Source organism: Pezoporus wallicus, unplaced genomic scaffold, assembly GCF_028554395.1.
Source record: "Pezoporus wallicus isolate ANWC-B61680 ecotype Strahan unplaced genomic scaffold, APGP_CSIRO_Pwel_v1 contig_5116, whole genome shotgun sequence".
Taxonomy (NCBI): Eukaryota; Metazoa; Chordata; class Aves; order Psittaciformes; family Psittacidae; genus Pezoporus; species Pezoporus wallicus.
Genome location: NW_026642000.1, coordinates 887814 through 908182, shown reverse-complemented (window position 1 = coordinate 908182; position 20369 = coordinate 887814). Strand labels below are relative to the sequence as shown.

General features: G+C 42.8%; 1 protein-coding gene across 2 annotated transcripts in view; it reads left to right on the top strand.

The window, feature by feature from the left end:
- Positions 1 to 20369, top strand: part of LOC130608527 (neuronal acetylcholine receptor subunit alpha-7-like) — a 55539-nt gene that overhangs the window by 7870 nt on the left and 27300 nt on the right. For both annotated transcript variants that reach the window (XM_057426493.1, XM_057426492.1), the window contains exon 2: positions 7740 to 7879. In XM_057426493.1, coding sequence (XP_057282476.1) covers positions 7740 to 7879 — 140 coding nt within the window. The remainder of the gene's footprint in view (positions 1 to 7739; positions 7880 to 20369) is intronic.

Genomic DNA, 20369 nt, shown 5'->3' with positions numbered 1-20369 from the left:
TTGTTTGCATTGACATAATCCAGGAGCATTAGATTGACGTTTCCAAAGCTTTAAATCAACAGAGTAAAGTTAAGACAAAATCAGGCTCCCCAGATCATCATTATCTAGAAGTACATCATGTAGTTCATCTCTGCTCTTAGTCAGGATCAGTGATTCAGCCAGTGCAGGTTTGGCTGGCAGGGTGCAGCAAGGAGAGCCACGTATTTCATATCCCCACTGATCCCAACAAACCCAGGATTCAAGCACTGTACCTGAGAAAAAGATTAGCATTCAGGATGCTTTTAGCATTCTAAAACCAGGCAGATTAAGGCTAACCAATGCTCAGTTGTTACTGAGACCTTGTGACATTCAAAGTCTGGGAAAAAAAAAAACAACCAACCAAATAGCTGTACACTTTATGAATCAGAAAATGCTTAGCCATTTGTGCCTTGCCTGAGCCTTGCAGCCAGTGCAGCTCTTACTTTGCTCACAGGCAACAGATGAGGCTTGAGCAATATGGGAAGAAGACAGGAGGAGCCATCACTAGTCCAGCCTATTTCATCGTTGGTACCTTTGTTGCTTAGTATTGCTATGCAATTACAGCTGGTAGGCTGACAAGGCAGAAGTTCATTGTTTGAGAAGTTAGCCATTTCTGGGATCATAACCATTGCCAATGACCAGCACTGCAGAAGGAGACAGAGAAAGAATCACTACAGTATCTTTGAGCATACTGGATGGTTCATTTGCACAATAATACTCTCTGTAACAGTTCCACTTCAACCTGTGCTCTGCGTTGTCCAGAGAAGTTAAACAATATCCCCACTGCTTTGGTAACAGCACACTGAGGCAATGGTTTTGAGGCTTCCCTCATCTCTGAACTATGAAAAAAGGAACAAACTTTCCATGCCTAGTAAAAGTATGTCTGTGACTAAGGAATAGTGCTTAGGAGAACTAATTTTGTGGGGTTTTTTATCTTTGCTCTCTTCATATGTTGGGGACAGAATTACTTACCTTTCTCTTCCTGGGAGGTTAACATGTTTTCCTCTTCCTTCAGGGTCCTGCTGACCCTGATGTGGGCTTCTTTGTAATTATATTGTATATCTGATATTTTCAGTATGGGAAGTGGAGCCTGAAGAACTGTGTTGCACAGTAAACTGAAAATTTCATTGCAGACTTTATCACTGTTATTATCTGCACTGAGTTTAGGAAGAAAAACCTCTTCCTAACTTCTCAGCCCTAATGAGATTTGCTTATCTGTTTTCACTGAAATCATTATTACACCTGTCTGTTCACATATGGCTTTCCCAAATCTGAGCTCCCCACATGTGCTTGGCATGGTGCTGAATGGGTTTTTGATGGGAAGGTGCAAATTCACTGTGACCCTTTTCAGAGCCATCTGTGAATGCTGTGCAGATTGCCATGGTTACCTCATTGGCAACACTTGGTGAGCGAGGTCCGTAGTGCTTTCGCAAGGGCTTTCCCTTGATTTACTGGTTTAGGTGCTGAAACATGAAGGGATGTGACAAGCTACTCTGCAAGCCAGTGGGATTGGAGAGTCCAAAAGCTTCCTCCAATACACTGATGACCACATCACTGATATCTCACTTTTGTCATATGATTTTATTTCTTTCCATTGACTTCCATTACTGCTTGTCCTCACAAATCCCAGGAGGACTGATGAGTCACCTTCAGGCAGACACAGCTTTTTTTAACAAGGGGAGTCCTTTTCACCATTGTTCCAACTCCCTTCTCCTGTGCTTACTCCACATATGGTATTGTAGTAATTCAGTTATATTGCATGGAGCTAACGTAAACTGTCATTATACTAAAAATACAAGTGTGTTTTTTTTTCCCTTTTTGCCTCTGGCCAGTTATGTTTCTGACTTGGAGCAATAACACAGTTCAGATAACTATCACACATATGAGAGGTATCCCACTGTTAATATCTTAACATGTGTTTCTTCACCTTACATACATACCCCAGGCTTTAAAACATCTGCACCATGCCAGCAGGACCAAAAATATAATCCCAGCCTCTCATTATGTAATGGCCTATATTCTCTTTTTAGCATATTGTCATATGCCTGAAGTCTTTGAGATGAAACCTTTCCTAGCTTACCCTTTAATACCAATCTCTGCTGGGAGCTCTTTATCTTCTAGGAAAGAACAGAAATGGCCAATATCAGGAAGATTAGGTCCTTTTTGCCTAGGAAAGCATGGCATTTCACACATTCCTCTGGCTGCCTGAGTTTTGTGTGTAAGTTGCAGAAACAATCTGCATAGCGAGAGCCAAAGATTAGAGTCAAAGATTACCCATAAAGGAAGTAGATTAAAAAGAGGTTTTAAATGAGGGAGGTATTCATATAAACAACATACAAACACACAGACACACAGACACACACAGGGCTGAGGTAGCTGATGTGATTCCACTATTTCTTATGTGGGTACTCTTCCCAGAAGGTGTGATGGCATGCATTTTAAATCAAAGGACATTGAAAGAAATAATGCTTTTGCAGCCACAGATAAAAGCAGCAAAGCAGCACATAAGAACAAAAGCAGATGGGACACATCTGTGTCTCTGCAGATTAAGTGACATATGGCAGTGACATGCTTTACATTCTCAGAAATCTGCAAAATATACAAAATAAGGTGGCTTGTTTCTTATAGCTACCAAAGCACTGGAACATGCCACATTTTTGAAGGTGCTGTTCCAATTCTTTATGCTGATGAAGTTGGCTGTGAAGCAAGCTGCTTTTTTTCTGATACTACTTCTGTTACTTCCCCCATAATTCATAATTGCATATAGTGTGTGTGCATCTTCCTGTGATGATTCTATTTGTACTCCCAAAGAAATTGCTAAAAATCTCTATAAAAGTACAGTGATAAACTAAAAAGAAAATAAATAATCCAAGAGGAGCTATGACAGAAGAGCTGTTAGGTTAGGTTATTAGAAAAATGCTAAAAGGTTCAAAGTTTTAGCTCTAATAACTATAGGTTGTTGTAATGGCTTTTTGCTCTCTGAATGTTCCAGTTATAACAAGATTGTACACAGCAAAATATAACAATACTTTTCAGTATAGTGACACTGTTTTTTTAAAAAATGCCTGAACTCCACTTGATTTGTTTTAGGAAACAGTAAGACAAGCAAATAAATCATGGGAATGTGGCAAAGTAACAATACAGAGAAAGAAAAAATTACATGTGTGTTCTGAAGTACCTGCAGAAGGTGTGAATAAATACCACAACCACAGTATTGCTGCAGTTTAGGATCTTCCATGAGGTATCAGGGAAAATACATTTTTAAAAGCAATAATGTGATGGACCAGGAATATGTTGATTACTGTTGATTTTAACTTAATCTGCAAACAGTTTGTAATATGCAAACAGTTCTAGGAACTGTTTTTGAGAAGGGAAATTTAAAAAAGGGCATGTTTTGGAATTCAGAGATGTGTATGTGTGAATATACAGTAATATGGGAAGAATGGTCTGAAATCATTCCTTATTGGATCCCCTGGTCCCAATAACTTCCATAACGTTGTATGAATAAAGCAACAGCTAGAGAACATTCACCTAGCAGCTGGCCAAAGAAAATGTTCAAAGATTATGAAAATAAAACTAGGGAACTTTATGAACCGATGGTGGAATCATAGAATCATATGATCATAGAATGGTTAGGGTTGGAAAGTACGATAATATCATCTAGTTCCAGGCCCCCTGCCATGGGCAGGGATGCCTCACACTAGACCACGTTGCCCAAGGCTCTGTCCATCCTGGCCTTGAATACTGCCAGTGATGGGGCATTCACCACCTCTCTGGGCAACCTGTCCCAGAATGATGTATAAATACAGGTATTGTGGCTGAAAATCTCATGGAAATCCGTGTCTTTCTACCTACTCTTGTTAATATTTCAATATTATTCTTTACTGTGCATAGCAAGCCAGAATGTGGCCCACACATTCAGTCCAGGATGCTGACAACTTCTAGAGCAAACTGGGGGAACTGGCAAGAACTGGACTCTTGCCCTGTAGCTCAAGGAACTCTGTATACAAAGCAGAGCACAAGCATCAACCAGCCAAGACCAGATATGACAGCACAACTCCTAGGAAAGGAAGGAGCACCTGGCCTCCGTTGGGGTGGCATATGATTAGTCTGGCCAGAGCTACCTGCAATTCTGACAGCCATTCATTCCTACCAGACAATGCTGAATAGCCTCCAGCCCCAGGAAACACTTCCCCAGGTCTGAACCCAAACCCACAGAAGAAATAAAGAGTATTATGGTGGCACCACTATTACTGGTGAGGACGATAGGATGACACTCAAGCATGCAACAGGCAGTCCATGCCCAGAGGATCCCACCTGGACAGAGAACATGGAAGAGGTTCATTGTCAACCTGCAGCAATATGCCTAGAGCACTGTGTCTCCTCAACAGGTGAAGTAAAATTGTAAAGGAACAAACCAGTGCAACCACTGAAACCATATCCAGTACACAAGGAATGAGGAAGGGCCTTGACAGTTTTAGTCAGTGTCCTTTTTTCCCTTCCTTTTCCCCTTTCCCTTCTTATCCTTTTCCCTTTCCTTCTCCTTTTCCTTCTCCTCTTTATTTCTATTTTTATGGTATTCATTTATTTTTCTCTTTTTTTTCAATTTATTTTTCCTACTCATAGGTTTGGGGTATTCAAAGATAATTCAGAAACAAGGGGGATACTGTCTGAGGCAGTGGGATGTGGGATATCTATAGTTTAAAGATCCTTAACCCAGAGGTCATCCTGCCCTTTGCCAGTTACTTGTACTTTGCCAGTAACTTCCTGTAATACATATAGGCAAGTAAGTCTGGCATTCCTTTTGGGAGACTGACTTGGCAACCTTAAATATTGATGTCCAGCTTCTAGCCTAGTTTACAAGCTGAAACAGTGCCATAGACTTTAGTTAGATTTCTGTGACTGAGGGGTAAGCAGTGGTAAAGCTTATTCTATCATTACTCCTAAGAGATCCAGGCTTCCCCATCACCAGCACGCCCTCCATGTAACACACAAAGATGTAATGTCACAATGCATTAGCACAAGGATTAGAGGGGAAAAAAACAGAAAACTCTCTGGAGTATGAAACATTAAGTATTTGAAGACTGCAATTTAAAGAAAAAGTTGATGAAAATACAAATCTGACTTGTGACCCACCTCAATTCCTTCTCCAGCACAGCCATAACAGAGAGATGGCAGTGTGATTACACTAGCCAGATCTATGTGGTACCAACAGCCACCATGACTATTTGCCAGGACACCCGAAGGCTCTACTGCTTTGGAATCTATGTAATTTTTAAAGAAAACTGATGCAGCACATGAACATGTGGTCACCAGTGTCAAATCAGCGGGCTAAGAATAGGTCAGCTAAGGCTGTGTTAACAATTTTGGATATAAGAGGTCACAAAGTAATAGGGTCACATTGCAGAGGGGAGAGCTGAAGAAGTGTAGAAAACCAGGTGCAAAATTGCTTTACTGGGCTATTTCAACTCATGAAGTTTAACAGGGAAAGGAGCCTGGCTTCAGCACAGTTGGAGCACACAGTACTAAGACAGCTTTCTGAAGAACACAGCAAAGGGTTATGGTCAGATCTTTCCAAGTCAGAACTCCCTTGGCGGGACTGCTTTAATGCACCATGACAGCAATGATACCAGGGCACTCTAGCAGCCCAGCTGACTTCCACAGACTGATGAAGGGCACTTTTCCCTTATAAAAGCTGTAGCAGCCAGTTTAAAAAGAAGGTTAAAGACAAATATTATGTAAGTACTCGAGAGCAATAGTGCAGACGGTAATTTCTCCCCTAAAACACAGCAACATGGGGGTGGCGTTGGGAGGGTGGTGAGATTGGCAGGTGGGTAAGAGGACAGCAAATTTGACCAAAGCTCACAACCTCTTTCCACAGAACAAGGTGTTGTGATTTTCACTGGTGTCATTTCCACAGGAAGGTCTTACAAGAGAGCTGGGATGTACTGAGACACTAGAAAGCAAGTACTAATGCCAACACAGAGCACTTAAATCACTGCAGGGAAGCTTACTTAAGCTGTGAGGGAGAGATACTGTGGCCAGAGCTTGTCTTTGCCAATGGTGAAAACATAGCATACAATCCTGACATGTCGGCAAGGGCTATTGAAGCAGTGCTTACACAATCTGCTCCTCTGGATCCCCATGATCATGTAATGTATTACACAAGAGCAGAAAGGGCCAATGAAGATGATATGTTGGTGTAACTCACCAAAATAAACAAAAATGCTTTTTCTCCTTGTTCACCAGGCACTTCCATACTGCAAAGCTGCAAAGCTCCCTTTAATATCAGGAAAACGGAGGAGAACACAAATTAAGCAGACTTACAAACTGCTTATAAACTAAATTTACATTATTTTTAAAAGGCATGGATGCAGTGTTGGAAAACACCGTGTTCCAGGCTTGCAAGGCTTGCTGAGCAGAGAGTCAGAGGAAGACTGAAGGAAAAGTCTGGGGAAGGCCAAACTGTTGCATTGTCAAAAAGATATTCATCATAACCACTGTGAGAGAAGTCCTGGTCTCAATGTGCAGAGCTCTGCTTAAGAGGTAAAAATAGTCACACGCAGAGACTAGGAGCTGCAGTGGATAAAAAATTCTTCAGTCCAAAGTAATAATAATTTAGAGTGCAGATTCCCTGCCAGGGATTGGATTTCTACAGTTCAGAGAATACGCATTCATGCTGACAGAACTGGTCTGGCCTCAGGAAACCTGCAGTCCATGAACCCTCACTCTGTTAGATGCAGCTCTTCGGTAGGGCTCAGGCTGCTGCTGGCCACCACACCAGCACCTACACTGTTTCGGGGGACCCAAGTTCTTCGGTAGTGTCTCCCAGCAAAGTGCTCACCTTTCTGTGGAAAGAGACCCAAGCTCTCACTTCTGTCCTGCTCCATCCATGGTTGTTGTGGCAAGAAAACCTGGCCATGCAGGTTAGATGGATGCTCTCCATACCCACCCCAAATCTGGGGGACAGGGGCATCTTGCAATATAAGCATAGACTGAAATTCTGCTAGTCTTTATCATGCTCATGTGTTTGCATGACAGATTCTGTGTTGAGGCTGTTCCCAATGAAAACTAAGTTAAGCATGTAACACCAGGAATTCAGTATCATTATACATACCTGTCAAATACTTCAACCTTCATACCACTATCTTATTATGTGTTAACAAAGTGTGCTGCCTTCAGAAGGAAAAAAGACAAGGGAAGTAACCCAAAGACTGGAAAGCCTGCCACAAAAAACTGAAGAGGGTATGAAGAAGGCTTGTCACTCTTTCCTGAGCACAGCAAAGGGTGTGATACATCAGCTCCAAAAAATAAGAATACATGTTACTCATGCTGCATAAATGCACAGTATGTCCAAGTAATACCAGTTCTAGGAAATAAGGACAAGCCAATAAAAGCTCTGACTGTCTTCTAGGAAGCTGGCTGGTGGTTTTGGAGCCACATCACTGACCATCAGCAGGAGGGGCACCAAAGAAGAGGGACATTTACACAGAGCCCCAGAGGCTGGTCAGTAGTTTCTGAGTTTTAATAATTAATTTTTCATAAGAGGTTCTCAGTCGTGTATTCATAAAAGCTGTGTCTGTCAAACCCATGTACAGAATTTTGGGGGGAACTTCTTTCAAATTAAAGACTCATAAAGATGGGTTTTTCAACAAAATAAACAAGCAGTAGGGACAGTGTGACCAGCCCAAATGATAGATGCCTTCTTTCTTTTCCCCTAGGCTCTCAGCAGGGCGAAAGCCAGAGGCGCTTGTACAGAGAACTGCTGAGAAACTACAATCGTCTTGAAAGACCAGTGGTGAATGACTCCCAACCCCTTGTAGTCGAGCTCCAGCTTTCTTTGCTGCAGATAATTGACGTGGTAAGTTACTTGCTGTTCTGTTCTCTAAGGCACCCATGCAGCGTAACAAATCTGATCTCTTGTGTAGGGACCGTATTTTTCCTCTTAATCAGGCTATCAGATTTGAGTGCAGACTGTCTTTGGCTAAGCAGCCTCCCTAAATGCTGGAGTACATGCTTTGACACTTTGGAGGAGTAAATATCCTCCTAAAAGCACAGCCATCTCTGATACAACATGAGCTGCAAGAAGATGAATTATGTAGTTTTTTCCTTTTTTTTTTTTTTAAACAGAAAGAAGAATTCAGTAAATTAGAAGTCACGTGTTACTACAAATTATTAATGATGAATCCTCCTCAGAGTGATGTGGAATGCAATAACTGTAGACCATGTGCAGTGTTCAAAGCTAGCACCACTGCACTCACACTTTTTCATTAGACATTATAATGGCATTGACCTCTTCTCACATCTTTACCATGTGCTGTAGTTGAAGGAGCCTTCCCTGAGACGAGGTTAGAAATATAGAAAAGCAAAACCTGGAGGCACAGCCACCTAATTGTCTTGACTGCAACATGCTCTCAGAATTGGCAATCAGACCCATGGAAAATTTTAACATAATAATCCAAGAGGATTTCTTGGATTCAAGGAATCTTCTTCAATAATGAAGAGGATTCTGTATGATAAACTGTGATACATAGAGAGAATTGCTGTCATCTACATGGAAAAACTAAGCCAGAAGAACAATTTTTACTACCTCCATCCTGTCAATACAGCAAACAACTGAACACATTAGTGCTTCTTTCCTGTTACCCTTTCCATAGTCAGTATTATGGGCTGCTTTCCAATGCACCGTTAGTTATGAAAGGCACAAGAAAGAGAGAGAGATGTGCAAATTTTTGTGCATTTGCAAACCAGTTTGACAGAAGCCTTACATATTTAAACAGTTTAAAGTTTTCTCAATCTTTCAGGAAATGTGTGGTGCACCAGGTGCTCTCCCTGGATGGGTAAGTAGGACCCTGGAAGTCTAGCCCCTAGCATTGTGCCATAGAAGTGGCAGGTTGAGTGGTGCTCCTGGAGGCAGGCAGCAGCCGCTCAGGGAGGGCAAACAGCTTTCTGTTTTGAAATGTTAGAAACTGCATTGATCTGGAAGAGAGAGGAGATAATACTCTGAACCAAAGTCATTCATTTACAGCAGGAGCTCCCAGAAAAGAGCAGAAAAATCATCCAGCTAATTTCAAGTAAATTTCAGCAGCCAGTTCCAGGTTTAGCAGAAACATCTTAGCTCCGAAGATCTTGCTCCAGTCCTTTTTCTGGTGGTATTTTCTTGCAGTAATTTGAAGGTTAGGGGTGGTAAAGGGGAGATTTTAGCTTTAGGGCTGTGACTGTACATTTTCAAATTCAGTCAGTCAGGAGCAGTTACATAAAACCTTTTTTCAGTTGTTTTTCACATTCACGTGTGTAACCCTTCCGTTCAGGAAATCAGCACTTCTTTAAGCACTTTATCTGCATTATGACAATGTCCATTGCAACAAACTTAATTCCAGACTTCCCTTTTGATTGCTGACTGTAGGAAAGAGGTAATCTAAATGGTCATTCATAGCACAAACAATGCTTTGCTTCCGTCAATCTGCACACACTGCAGATGGTAGAATTTAATCAGCTCAGAGCATTATGACTTGTCTCAGGCTCATGGTCTTGCAAACTGCACTCATGTTGTTTTAAAAAACATCCAGAGTCACCTGAAGGGTTTACCCTGCATGACGTGAAAAGGTACCTGCCTCCTCTGGGGAGGGACAGAAAATCCCTTGCAGGTGAGTCCCTGTAGTAGAAAGGTCACTGTGGCGTCAGTAAGTGACTAAAGCAACCAGCCTGAAAATCCACAAAACACTGATGTTGTGGGTCCCTACCCTACCTTCCTGTGGGTCCCAGGAGGCAGGCCGTGAGCGTGGACACAGCCCCTCAGTCTCCATGTCTGGCTGGACAGACTGAAGCATCTGGGTGCTCCAGCTGCTGAAGAAAATGTCTGTTTAAAAGGAGGGTTGTTACAACCACAGTGATGTGAAGAGTAGTAGACAAGGTACAAAGGAGAGGTAACCTCTATTAGCTGACACACCATGAAGCAAACCAAGAGGCTGTCATTCTGTCCACTCAGATGGGAGGCTGGGGGTGAGTAGATTGTGCCCTGCTTGGCACAATACAAAGCAATTTGTGCACAGCTGCTTCTTACTTGAAGAACGGGATAGACAGCATGACAGTCTTGGCAGTGGTGTATGCACTAACAAAGTGCAAGGCTCCTCTTTTGAGGTACTTGTCTGTCCAGCATGCTCCATTACCGTAATAGAGCAGGGTACTAGGCAAGGTCTCAAGCTGAGTGGACTTCAGGCACCATGCTCCCTGGGGAGGAAATAAAGACTCATAAACTCTGGAGTGCATATAGTTTTTCATCAGTCTCCTAGTCAAAAGGAAGGGGTTTGAAAGGACTGGTCAGATCTGGCAGACCAATGAATGGTTATGGGCCTGGTGCCACAGCCGGGGAGGGTTTGGCTACTTGGACCATAGGAGTTGCTTTGAGAAATATGGTCTACTGGTGGGGTGATGGGGTTCACTTGTCAGAGAAGGTGAAGAGCATCTTCAGTCATAAGATTGCCAAGCTGGTGAAGAAGGCTTTAAAGTTGCCAGGGGAGAGGAACATCAATCCACCCCATTCCTACCAGATAGATGCCAGTGCCAGCAAGAGATTGCTCAGGGCCTTGAGGGGGATTACAGGTCAGCAGGAGAACACCTGAAGAGCATCACAAAGGAATTGCTGCCACTCCAGCCAGTAAGCCAGCTTCATTGGGGCACAAGTTAAATGTTTCTGTGCAAATGCACGTAGCATGGGGAATAAACAAGAGGAGAAACATGTACTCCATTTGAGTGACAATCGCCAAAGCTAGAGGCTGCCTGTCAGTAGACTCTGTGCCAGAAGGTGAAGGTGAGAAGGCAGAAGGAAGGCAACACCTAGCCCTATGGTACTTACTGTCTGACACAGCCTTCATAGTGTCAGTTTCTTCACATAATCTTTGTCCAGTCTGAATTCCTTTAAGAAGTTGCTTTCCTTGCATCTAAGTGGTTTTGCTTCATGAGCTGCAAAATAGAGAAGAGCCTTGATAAACTCCACCAACTTGTGAAACCACTCTGCTTTCTCATCTGAAAATGTGCTTGTTCATTCTGTTGAGTATTAATGTGGCACAGGCACTGTTTCCCCCTTTGTGAGGTGTGGTTAGAGGCAAGAGTTGCTACATGGCTGTGAGCAGGCCAGTGCTGGCACTGGGCCTGCTAGAGGGGCAGAGAAGGGTGGTAGCCACCTGCACTGGCCCCAGGTACTGCCCCAAGAGCAAGCCGTTAACCTCCTAGCCATACCATCTGCTAGGACAGAGGCTTTCTAGGGCTGGTTCTTCAGGTAAACTGAACAACCAGAAAGTTCAAGGGTTAAACTTCTAGCTCGAATTCACCCCTCCTTTCCTAAACGGACTTTATAGCAGGTATGTCATTCCCTCCCACCTTTCAATACAGCACCATTACATGTTCAAATCTCTGTGCTGGGTGTTAAGTAGCAAACCCAGATCAACAGACAGGTGATTCAAGGCAATATAAATATTCCAGTACACATAAGCACCTGTTCACATATTATTTCCAATATAGTATTGGTGTTCACTAGCTTAAACTGTAATCCTAACAGTACATCCTGTACAAATCTTTTATGGCCAGATGACTTCAACAATGTAAGCTTGACTATGCAAGATTCAAAAAGACAGAATATAAGAAAGAGAAAGAATTAATAAGGAGAGGATTATAAAATGGGATTCTGAGACTTCTTTAATTACACACCATTGATAAGTGCTAGAGAGAGAATCTGACTCTTTCAACTCTTTTCAGATTAAAGTACCTTTATTTTTCCTTTTCTAGAAATGCCTTCGTGTTCAGCAATGGGCTTCCTGTGTAGCCTTTGTAAGCTGTTTACTCTGTTTCTCTTTGTATAGACCTACTCTACCAAGCCATGTATCTTTCCAGAAAGTTTTTTCTCCACCAGAAATTTGAGTCTTATCTGGCAAGAGCAAGTTCAGTGAGACTAGAGCAGTAAGACTGATGCAAAACAGTGTAACTGAGAAGGAAAACAAACTGGGTATCATGAGAAAGTTGGGGCTGTTCAGCCTGGAGAAGAGAAGGCTGTGTGGAGACCCCATAGCAGCCTTCCAGTATCTGAAGGGGGCCTATAAGGATGCTGGGGAGGGATTCTTCATTAGGGACTGTAGTGAAAGGACAAGGGGTTAATGGGTTAAAACTTAAACAGGGGAAGTTTAGATTAGATATAAGGAAGAAGTTCTTTACTGTCAGGGTGACGAGGCACTGGAATGGGTTGTCCAGGGAAGCTGTGAATGCTCCATCCATGGAGTTGTTCAAGGCCAGGCTGGACAGAGCCTTGGATGAGATGGTTTAGTGTGAGGTGTCCCTGCCCACGGCGGGGGGTTGGAACCATATGATCTTAAGGTCTTTTCGAACCCTAACTATTCTATGATTCTATAAAAGCTGAAAATCAGTAATTAATGATCATGAATAGGAGTCATTAAAATCCCAGGCAGAAAAATTACAGAAAGGTTGCTAGACCAACAGATTCATTAAAGTTAAATCCCAAGCTCTCTCTTCTGGTCATAAAACTCACATAGTGTGATGAATTTTGAACTCTGGGAGGAAAAATTAAATACATTGTCCTCTTCATTAGCACGGGAGAAGCTTGAAGAAGGGAAAACCGGGGCTAATGGAGCCATGAATTATTATTACACCTGCCCTCTAGGTGCCAGGCATTATGAAAATGTCAGTCTCACTAAACCAATTAAACACGACGAGTGAGTTTTATAGCACAATGAAGTTAATTATGGATATTATGGCTTCCCGTATAATACTACTTTATGAACATATCATCATGAAGCATTATGATATTATGATGAAGTCTTAATTATATGAATTACAACTGCAGCTTTTTTTCATTGGCTTCTGCCTGACTTAGGTCAAAGAGCAGAGAGACCTCACTTAGGGAGCAGCAAAACAGTTTTGTCTCAGCATGGTTCCTCAAACTGTACTTGATGGCTCTGGCTTTAACAAAAGAATGGCTGGTTTCCTTCTGAGGTGTTCAGTGATGGTCATCCAGCTTGGGTATTTCACAATAACTAACCAATTTACTGCCTGCCTGGTGTAAAGTCTGTACTATGTTCTTTGAAGATGTGTGAATTTAGATCATGTATATTCCATAATCTTGGGTAACTAATTTGATCCATCAAGGATTTTTAAGCATCTTTAGTACTTTTACATCAGTTCCCCAAGGTGCACAGTAGCAAAATTTATTTAAGGTGAGATTTTCCTGATGAACTTAAGAGAACTCAGGAATGTAATAGCAGTGGTAGGTAAAGAAAGTCATCCTTTGAAGAAACGTTTAGCTGTTTGAAATGGAAGACATTTTCCACAACTCCATCTGGGAAAGGCAGCAGGGTCCCCAAAATCAGACACTTCTGGCCATGCCTTGCTGTTGCCAGGGGACTGTGGAAGCTAGCATATGGCAGGGGCACTGCAAATGGTGATGTTTCTAACTCCACCAATTGCAATAAAGCAGTTAAACCAAAGCTGTTGGGATGGTGCTGGACCTAGTACTTTTTATTTTTTCAGTATTTGGGAGGTTACTATCTTAACACTTAGCTTTACAGTTCTTTACTGTGAGGGTGGTGAGGCACTGGAACAGGTTGCTCAAAGAAGTGGATACTCCATTCCTGGCAGTGTTCAAGGCCAGGCTGTTCAGAGCCTTGGGTAGATATGGTCTAGTGTGAAGCATCCCTGTCCGTGGCAGGGGGGTTGGAACTAGATGATCTTGAGGTCATTTCTAATCCAAACCATTCTATGATTCTATGATTGAACACTGTTCTCTGAGTGTAAGCCCTGAGAGCCAGTGAGTTCAGCTCCTCAGTAACAACCTTTCCATCCCTGATCACAGGCTTTAAGCACTCATTTGAGTTTCTGAACAGGCCTGCATCCCTTTACTTTCCTGTAGGGTCACAGCAGTGTGCAAATACAGGAAGAAAAAGCAAAGGCAGCCTTGCAGTTAGACTGAGTGTGAGTGAGTCTGAAGTTCTCACGATTGGCCTATTTGGGACTTTTCTCAACCCTTCTTCTACTGCTTTCCCTTTGACTTCAAATGCTGAAAAAGTCAATGAATAATGAATAGCTTGGAATAACAATTCATGTCTAGTTTTGTTTATTGAAACACCTGCTGACTGCACACAAAACACATAGAGGGGTATTTCAGGATGAGGTATCCACCCTGGAGAATATAGAAACCACCTACATGCTATGTGTGGATGACCTGGGATTTTAATGGAGGACTGACTGCTTTTGGATGGTGACATAACATCCTTTCCCCCAGGAACCAAGTATGTATCTCAGTTCGTCCAAGCAGAGAGCAATGCTATGCTGGAAAGCCATGCAGGGACCTCTAACCCAGCTTCTAGGTTTCCATGAAAAGCATCTGTGAAACAGTAAGACAAGGCTGGTGTCTTCATTCTCCCCAGAATCTGTGAAAAGTTTGTTCCTGGAATTTTCAGGTCATTGTTGAAGGACTTGAGGTCCAACAGTCTCAAAACCAGTGCTGGAGCCTGTAACATGACACACTTCACAGCAGTACTGATCTTAAGGGATGGCTGAGAAGCTGCACCTTGGGAAGAAAACCCCTAGTTTCCTAAGACAGGTACTCACAGCCCTGGTTGAAGGTCATGTGACATATGCAGCATAAGAACAAGTCTTCCTTTTTTCACCATAGTGGCAGTTTAAATTGGAAAATGTGGGCAATAAGGCAGGTAAGGCAAAAATCTGTAGGCTTGGCAGACCTTCAGTCACTTGCTGTGTTAGTGAATGGGAGAGCTGCCTCCTTGGATGCCCTGGCTGGCAGCAGCAAACTCCCATTTCTTCCTATGTTCCTTCTTCCTGCTCTTGCCTTTGGGGAATGTGCAGATTCAGTACTTTCTGCTGCAGGTTTTACATCCAGGCCTTCTCATTTGACATTCATAACAAAGCAAATTGTGGTTTCTGACATATAGGGAGCCAAGGCCTTCACAAGGAACATCCTTCAAAGCCTTTGTTGGCCACGCATTATGTTTCCTGAGGAGCAGAGCTCACATTCCTGTATTTGCAGGCTGTTCTTACACAGCCCCTGTTTGAATGCTATGTCTTTTGCAGATTTTCTTAAAGTGGCTGGCTCTGGGCATTTGCAAGGGGAACAGTGTGAATGGACAGTGGCCAGACCCTCCAATATGTAAAGCTCCTGCTATGAAAACAAGTGTATACAGGGCTGCTGTAAACAGCAGGTAGGGAGCCATGCTACTCCACTCAGAATGCTCTTTTGAGAAGAGCATGGTGGGCTGTTCGAAGCAGTGGGACCAGGCAGTGTCATGCTGCTACCCAGTTCAAAGACCAAAGGCAGATTGCACTGCTTGCCCACAGTGAAAAAGAAGCCAGTGTCAACAGGTGGGAATATGGCTCAACATTAGGTGGAAGATGCTTACAAGACATCACCTCCAATCATTCATAAGAGAAAAAGCCAAAGCAGAAAGGTAACAAAAGGAGAATGTTGTGGTTGTTCCACTATGAGCTCTTAACCATATCTTTCTTAACTTGACAATGCATCTCAGTCCTGATGGGCAAAGAAATACTTAGCAGGTGTCAGTGGATATTTGTTCATCCTTTGTTATTCCAATGTATTTTTGTATCTCTCCCCCTGTATTTCTCCTCTTTGTTACAGGTATTGAGATGACATACTTAATCTTCAGGTATCTCTTCAAAGTTGATGTTACTATGGCAACATTTATTCTAACTGTTTAATGACACCCCTTAGATATAAAGGCTGCCCAGCGATACTTACTGAATGTTACCAAAGCAACCTGGGTTTTCCTTAAGCTATCCGGTGTTGTGAGACTTCAACCATACACTGCATTTAAGATGAGTTTTAGTTAATCTGCTGAAGATTGTGGCAGATGGCTGTTTCAAGCAGTAGAAAGGATTGCCTGCTGCAGTTGCAGATTGAGTACGCAAATATTTGAAAGCCTCATCAATTCCTTTTGATACTCTTCTTCAAAATCCTGTGCAGAGGCAATGCCTCTGCTAAAAATCTTTCCAAGGACATCCATTCTTGTATTAAAAAACAAAAACAATGTTAAAAAAGAAAAAAAGGACATTAACCAAAGTAGCCATGTATGGCCTTTGGTGATTTCTGAGAGCAACCTTTCAATTTGTGACTTTTCTGGCCAGTATCTTGCAATAAATAAGTGACTGATTCAACTCCCAGTTCTGTAGCTCTGAGAGGACAAGGTTTAATGATGCCTGCTAGTCACCTATTAACAAATGCCTTGCTACAGAGATGACACATTACCATATGATGTGACTACTGAACTGGAAAGGGCTCTGGGATTTTTTGTCCATGTGCTATGACCCTGGTAATTATGTGGCTGGGAATAATACATTTTATTTAGATGTTGGCCTGACAAGGGAGAACCTACTTACAGGCAACAGTGCAAAAGGCAAGCAGACCTACATACCTTCTAAGCTTTGGATGAGAGCAGGGAAAGAAAACAGAACTAACACATTCACGTGTCACCGCACGTGCACCACAACAAACCAAACAGTCACTATCCTTGGGTCAAAGGTGGCTGTAAGAATAAGCAGATATCCAGGACAGAGAATTAACAGGGGTCAAGCAGAAGATAGAAAGGGGAGAAAATGACCCAGACAGAGACAGGAAGGATTTAGAGGACAGCTGTTGCACTAGCTAGTGATAACAGCATTAACTTTTCCCAGCATTTTTGAATATCAGAAGCAAACTCACATGTCTGAGCTGAACATCTGCAGCCCACTGAGCTGAACTCTCAGGGGAGTGCTAGAGAAGCACCTCTGGGGACCAGTCATCTCCAGTCTCACATGGGATCTTATCAGGGCTGTTTTGTTCCTTTGCTGAGGGGGAAAAGCCAGGAGCTGAGAGCTTGCCAGACATGGAGGGAAGGTCATTCCTAAGGCTAACACTGCCAAATGAGACAGAAACCTCTCACATGAAAAGCAGTGTGATGAATCATTCATGTTTTCTCCTGGGAAGAAAGGAATCCTTAGAGCTAACCTTAAATCCCTCTGCACTAACCAATGACACACAGTAAGGGAACCACCTCCAGCACTTCCCAAGCTTTTGTTTAGAATTAGCTTTTACTTAAAGCGGTACTGGCCAGTGACCTCTTGGGAGAGAGTACACACACATGATCTCATGGTTTACTGTAAGTATTTTTGTAACATACAAATACACCTGGACAAAGGCCAGCCCAGTGTGAAGTGAGCTTTGCTGCTCTTGCAAACCAGGCACTTTTGTCAAATGCACATCCTTGTTTGTAAAACTTGCTGACTTGCTGTACCACTAAGAAGCACCCATCAGGCTGCATTTTTTGATGAGTGCTGAATATGGAAGTAACACTGTCTGTGTTTTGCTGTCCATAAAGCCAAAAACCCTTGGAAAGCTCAGCAGCCTGAAAGCAAGGATGCAAATAGACTCTGTACGGCCATGAAAACATCCTGAAGAGACATTTCTTCCCTCCCAACCCCCAGGATGACAGAGACGTAAGCATTCCAATGCCCTGGTTAGACTTTGTGTTCTTGCTGACTGCTGTTATCAAAAGGCAAGACAAGAAGACTGTGCAGGGCTGTATTTAAGCCTGTGAGAACTTTGATAGACAAGCTTTTCTTTGACTGAAAAACAAATTTGAAAAGCAGGACAGTAGGAGCACAGTAGTACTGTGAAAAGGATACCCCAAATAATAAATTTAATGCTACCGGAAATAGATGCTTGGAGTCAAAGCTTATTACCAAGATCATTAGCATCTAACTTTGAGCAAAAAGCTCACAGAGGTGTGACAGGGGAGTAGGTAAGGGCAACAAAGTTTTGTGAAATACAGAAGTTAGCTCTAGATGTCTTCTTTTGCAGTCCATCAAGTATAAAATTACTATGCCAGGTAAAAGGGAGTTTACTTGTAAACAGCCACACCTGAAAGGGTCCTGACAGGAGGCATCTCCACATGCAGGAAACCCATAGACCTCTCACATCTGCACTGCACTTTAATGCATCCCCCTGTGGCTGTTAGGTAGCCAACAAAAAGAGGAAGGTCCCTTCCTCTTCTTCCCTATAGGGTGCAATGTAGATGTGTACAATCCTTTATTTTGCACAGGAAAGGAATTGCCTAGCTCTTGCAGTCCACCTTTGGTCATGGTTTTCAGGCTTCTTTAGCAGTATGCAGAAAGACTTCGTAAGAGTAGTGTGCAACTTACAAGTATAAAGCAATTACTGGTTGGCTAGCAATACAAAATATGTCTAGGATTTAATAAGTGAGTCAGGGAAGCATCATGCTCTCCATCCCTAGAAGACGTCTGAGAAGTCATTGGTGGTCAGGAAAGCATCAGTCGGAGGGAGAGAGACTGACCTGTATCAGTCACTGAGACACAGCCTCTATTGTTGCTGGGTTGCTTTCAATTCCCACGTCACTTGACACAGATAGCTCTGGTAACCCCATCAATTACCAGGTCTGGTTTGTTGGTTTGTTTTTTTTTTTTCACTTTAGGGTTTTATACCTTTCCAAGTTGGTGTTTATCCCTTTGAATCCTTTAGCATCTAAAAAAATGTGTCTTAGCAAGCTTAGTCCTGTGTGTTATTTATTTTTTCTGTAGGCTTCATAATTGCTTCAGCAATTGCCACCAAGGGGACTAAGGGAGCTTCAGAGGGATGGGGCCTCTGGAGGTAGATTGTGATATGCCCAAAGAAAGGCACATATATGCTGCCAAAATCTGGGGAGCAGCAGAGAAGTGAAAAGGAAATGTATGAGCAGTATAATGACATAAAATCACAGCTGATTTTTGTTTGGTGTCTTTCAGCAGCAGAAGCAGCTTAGGAAGATTTCAAGGGAACTCGAGAAGCAGAAGAGGAAGTAGTGTGATAGACAGTTTTATGTGGAGGAGTATGGCAAAGTCCTGTTTCATTCCTGAAGTTTGTTTTTTCTGGGCACATGATCCTGATTGCAGAGAGTAACTGTCCATAGTGCCAAAAGAGCCAGGAATTCTCGAGATCAATTATGTCTGCCTTTCCAGGTTGTGAGGTTTCTGCAACTCCAACAACCCAAGTGAGAAAATAGAGGACATTATGACACAGACAAGGTTTCTGCTAAGGGCTCAGCAGTACCACTGGTCGAGTACCATCTGAGCTGGGGAATCAGTAATTAGGAAGCTTCCACAGGCAGTTCTGCTTCATGCATTAGCCTGAGTCTTCAGTCCCCGGTGTGTTACACACAAGAACTAAAACCTAGAGGCCTCATACAAGAAGGTACGTGCCAAGTGGTGCAGCTCAGTGAGATGATGCAATTTACTTTTGAGCAGCTCACATCTTCCATGGCACTTCTGAGGTAGTTTCTTTACATATGTACCATGAGGGTAGCTCTGTAGAGGAAGAGCTACAGGAGAGCTTTTCTGTAGAGAGCTCTGTAGGAAAGAAGGAGAGGAGGGGAAGAAAGAGCATGAATGTTGCTGAAGGTGAGCAGACTGGTGTTTTTCTAAAGTGAGTAAGGCAGTTTTGGCATTGCTACCTTGTTAGCCAATAAGTACTACAAAAAGTATAATATAATTTAGGTTCAGAGTGAACCAAAAAGCCAAGCCTATTTCAGGACTGTGGTTTACCTTGTGGTTTCGGAGAGCAAGCTTTGTGGATGTTGAGTGCCAATGAAGAGTAGAAGTGGCATGGACTCAAGTGCAGCAGGAAAGGTGGTAGTGAGATAGATATTTGGCATGAAGGACAGTGGCACACACACAGTAATTTATCTTCTAAATTGAGGACATGACCAGAGAGGGCATGCATGCCCAGGGTACTCTGTAGGGTTTAATTGCCTGCCAGAGCAGTCTGCAATTGCAGTGTTCCCACCCCAAACACTGAAAATAGCCTTACATACTTCACATGGCATGAACACAGACATGTGAATAGGTAGCTCAGCCATCTGGAGCAGCTGGGGATTTGCATTGTGACCCCGGGAAGTTAACTTAGTTAGGAGAGAGCCTCAGCCTGGGCCCATGGGTAGGCATTGTCCTTAGAAATTTGCTAGGTCAACATATCATCTTGCATCTTGGTGAAGCTTCATGTTGGCTGTTTCTACAGCATACTTGCCATGAATGTTTGTATCCTGTTGGTACTTCCACATTCCCACACTTCTGTGTTGTACCCTGCTGTCTGATCACTGCAGTCCAGCAGTGATGGGCTGCAGCTCACTGGGTTTGCTGCAGTTTCACAGTGGCTTTGTCTGATGCTAAAATATATCTTTGTCCTTTGGAGATACTATCTTCCTTGTAATGTAGCTGATCTCCAGTCTCTGCATGAGTTAGGTATTTCTCAATGGCTGTGGAAGAAAGAAGAAAACAAAAATTTT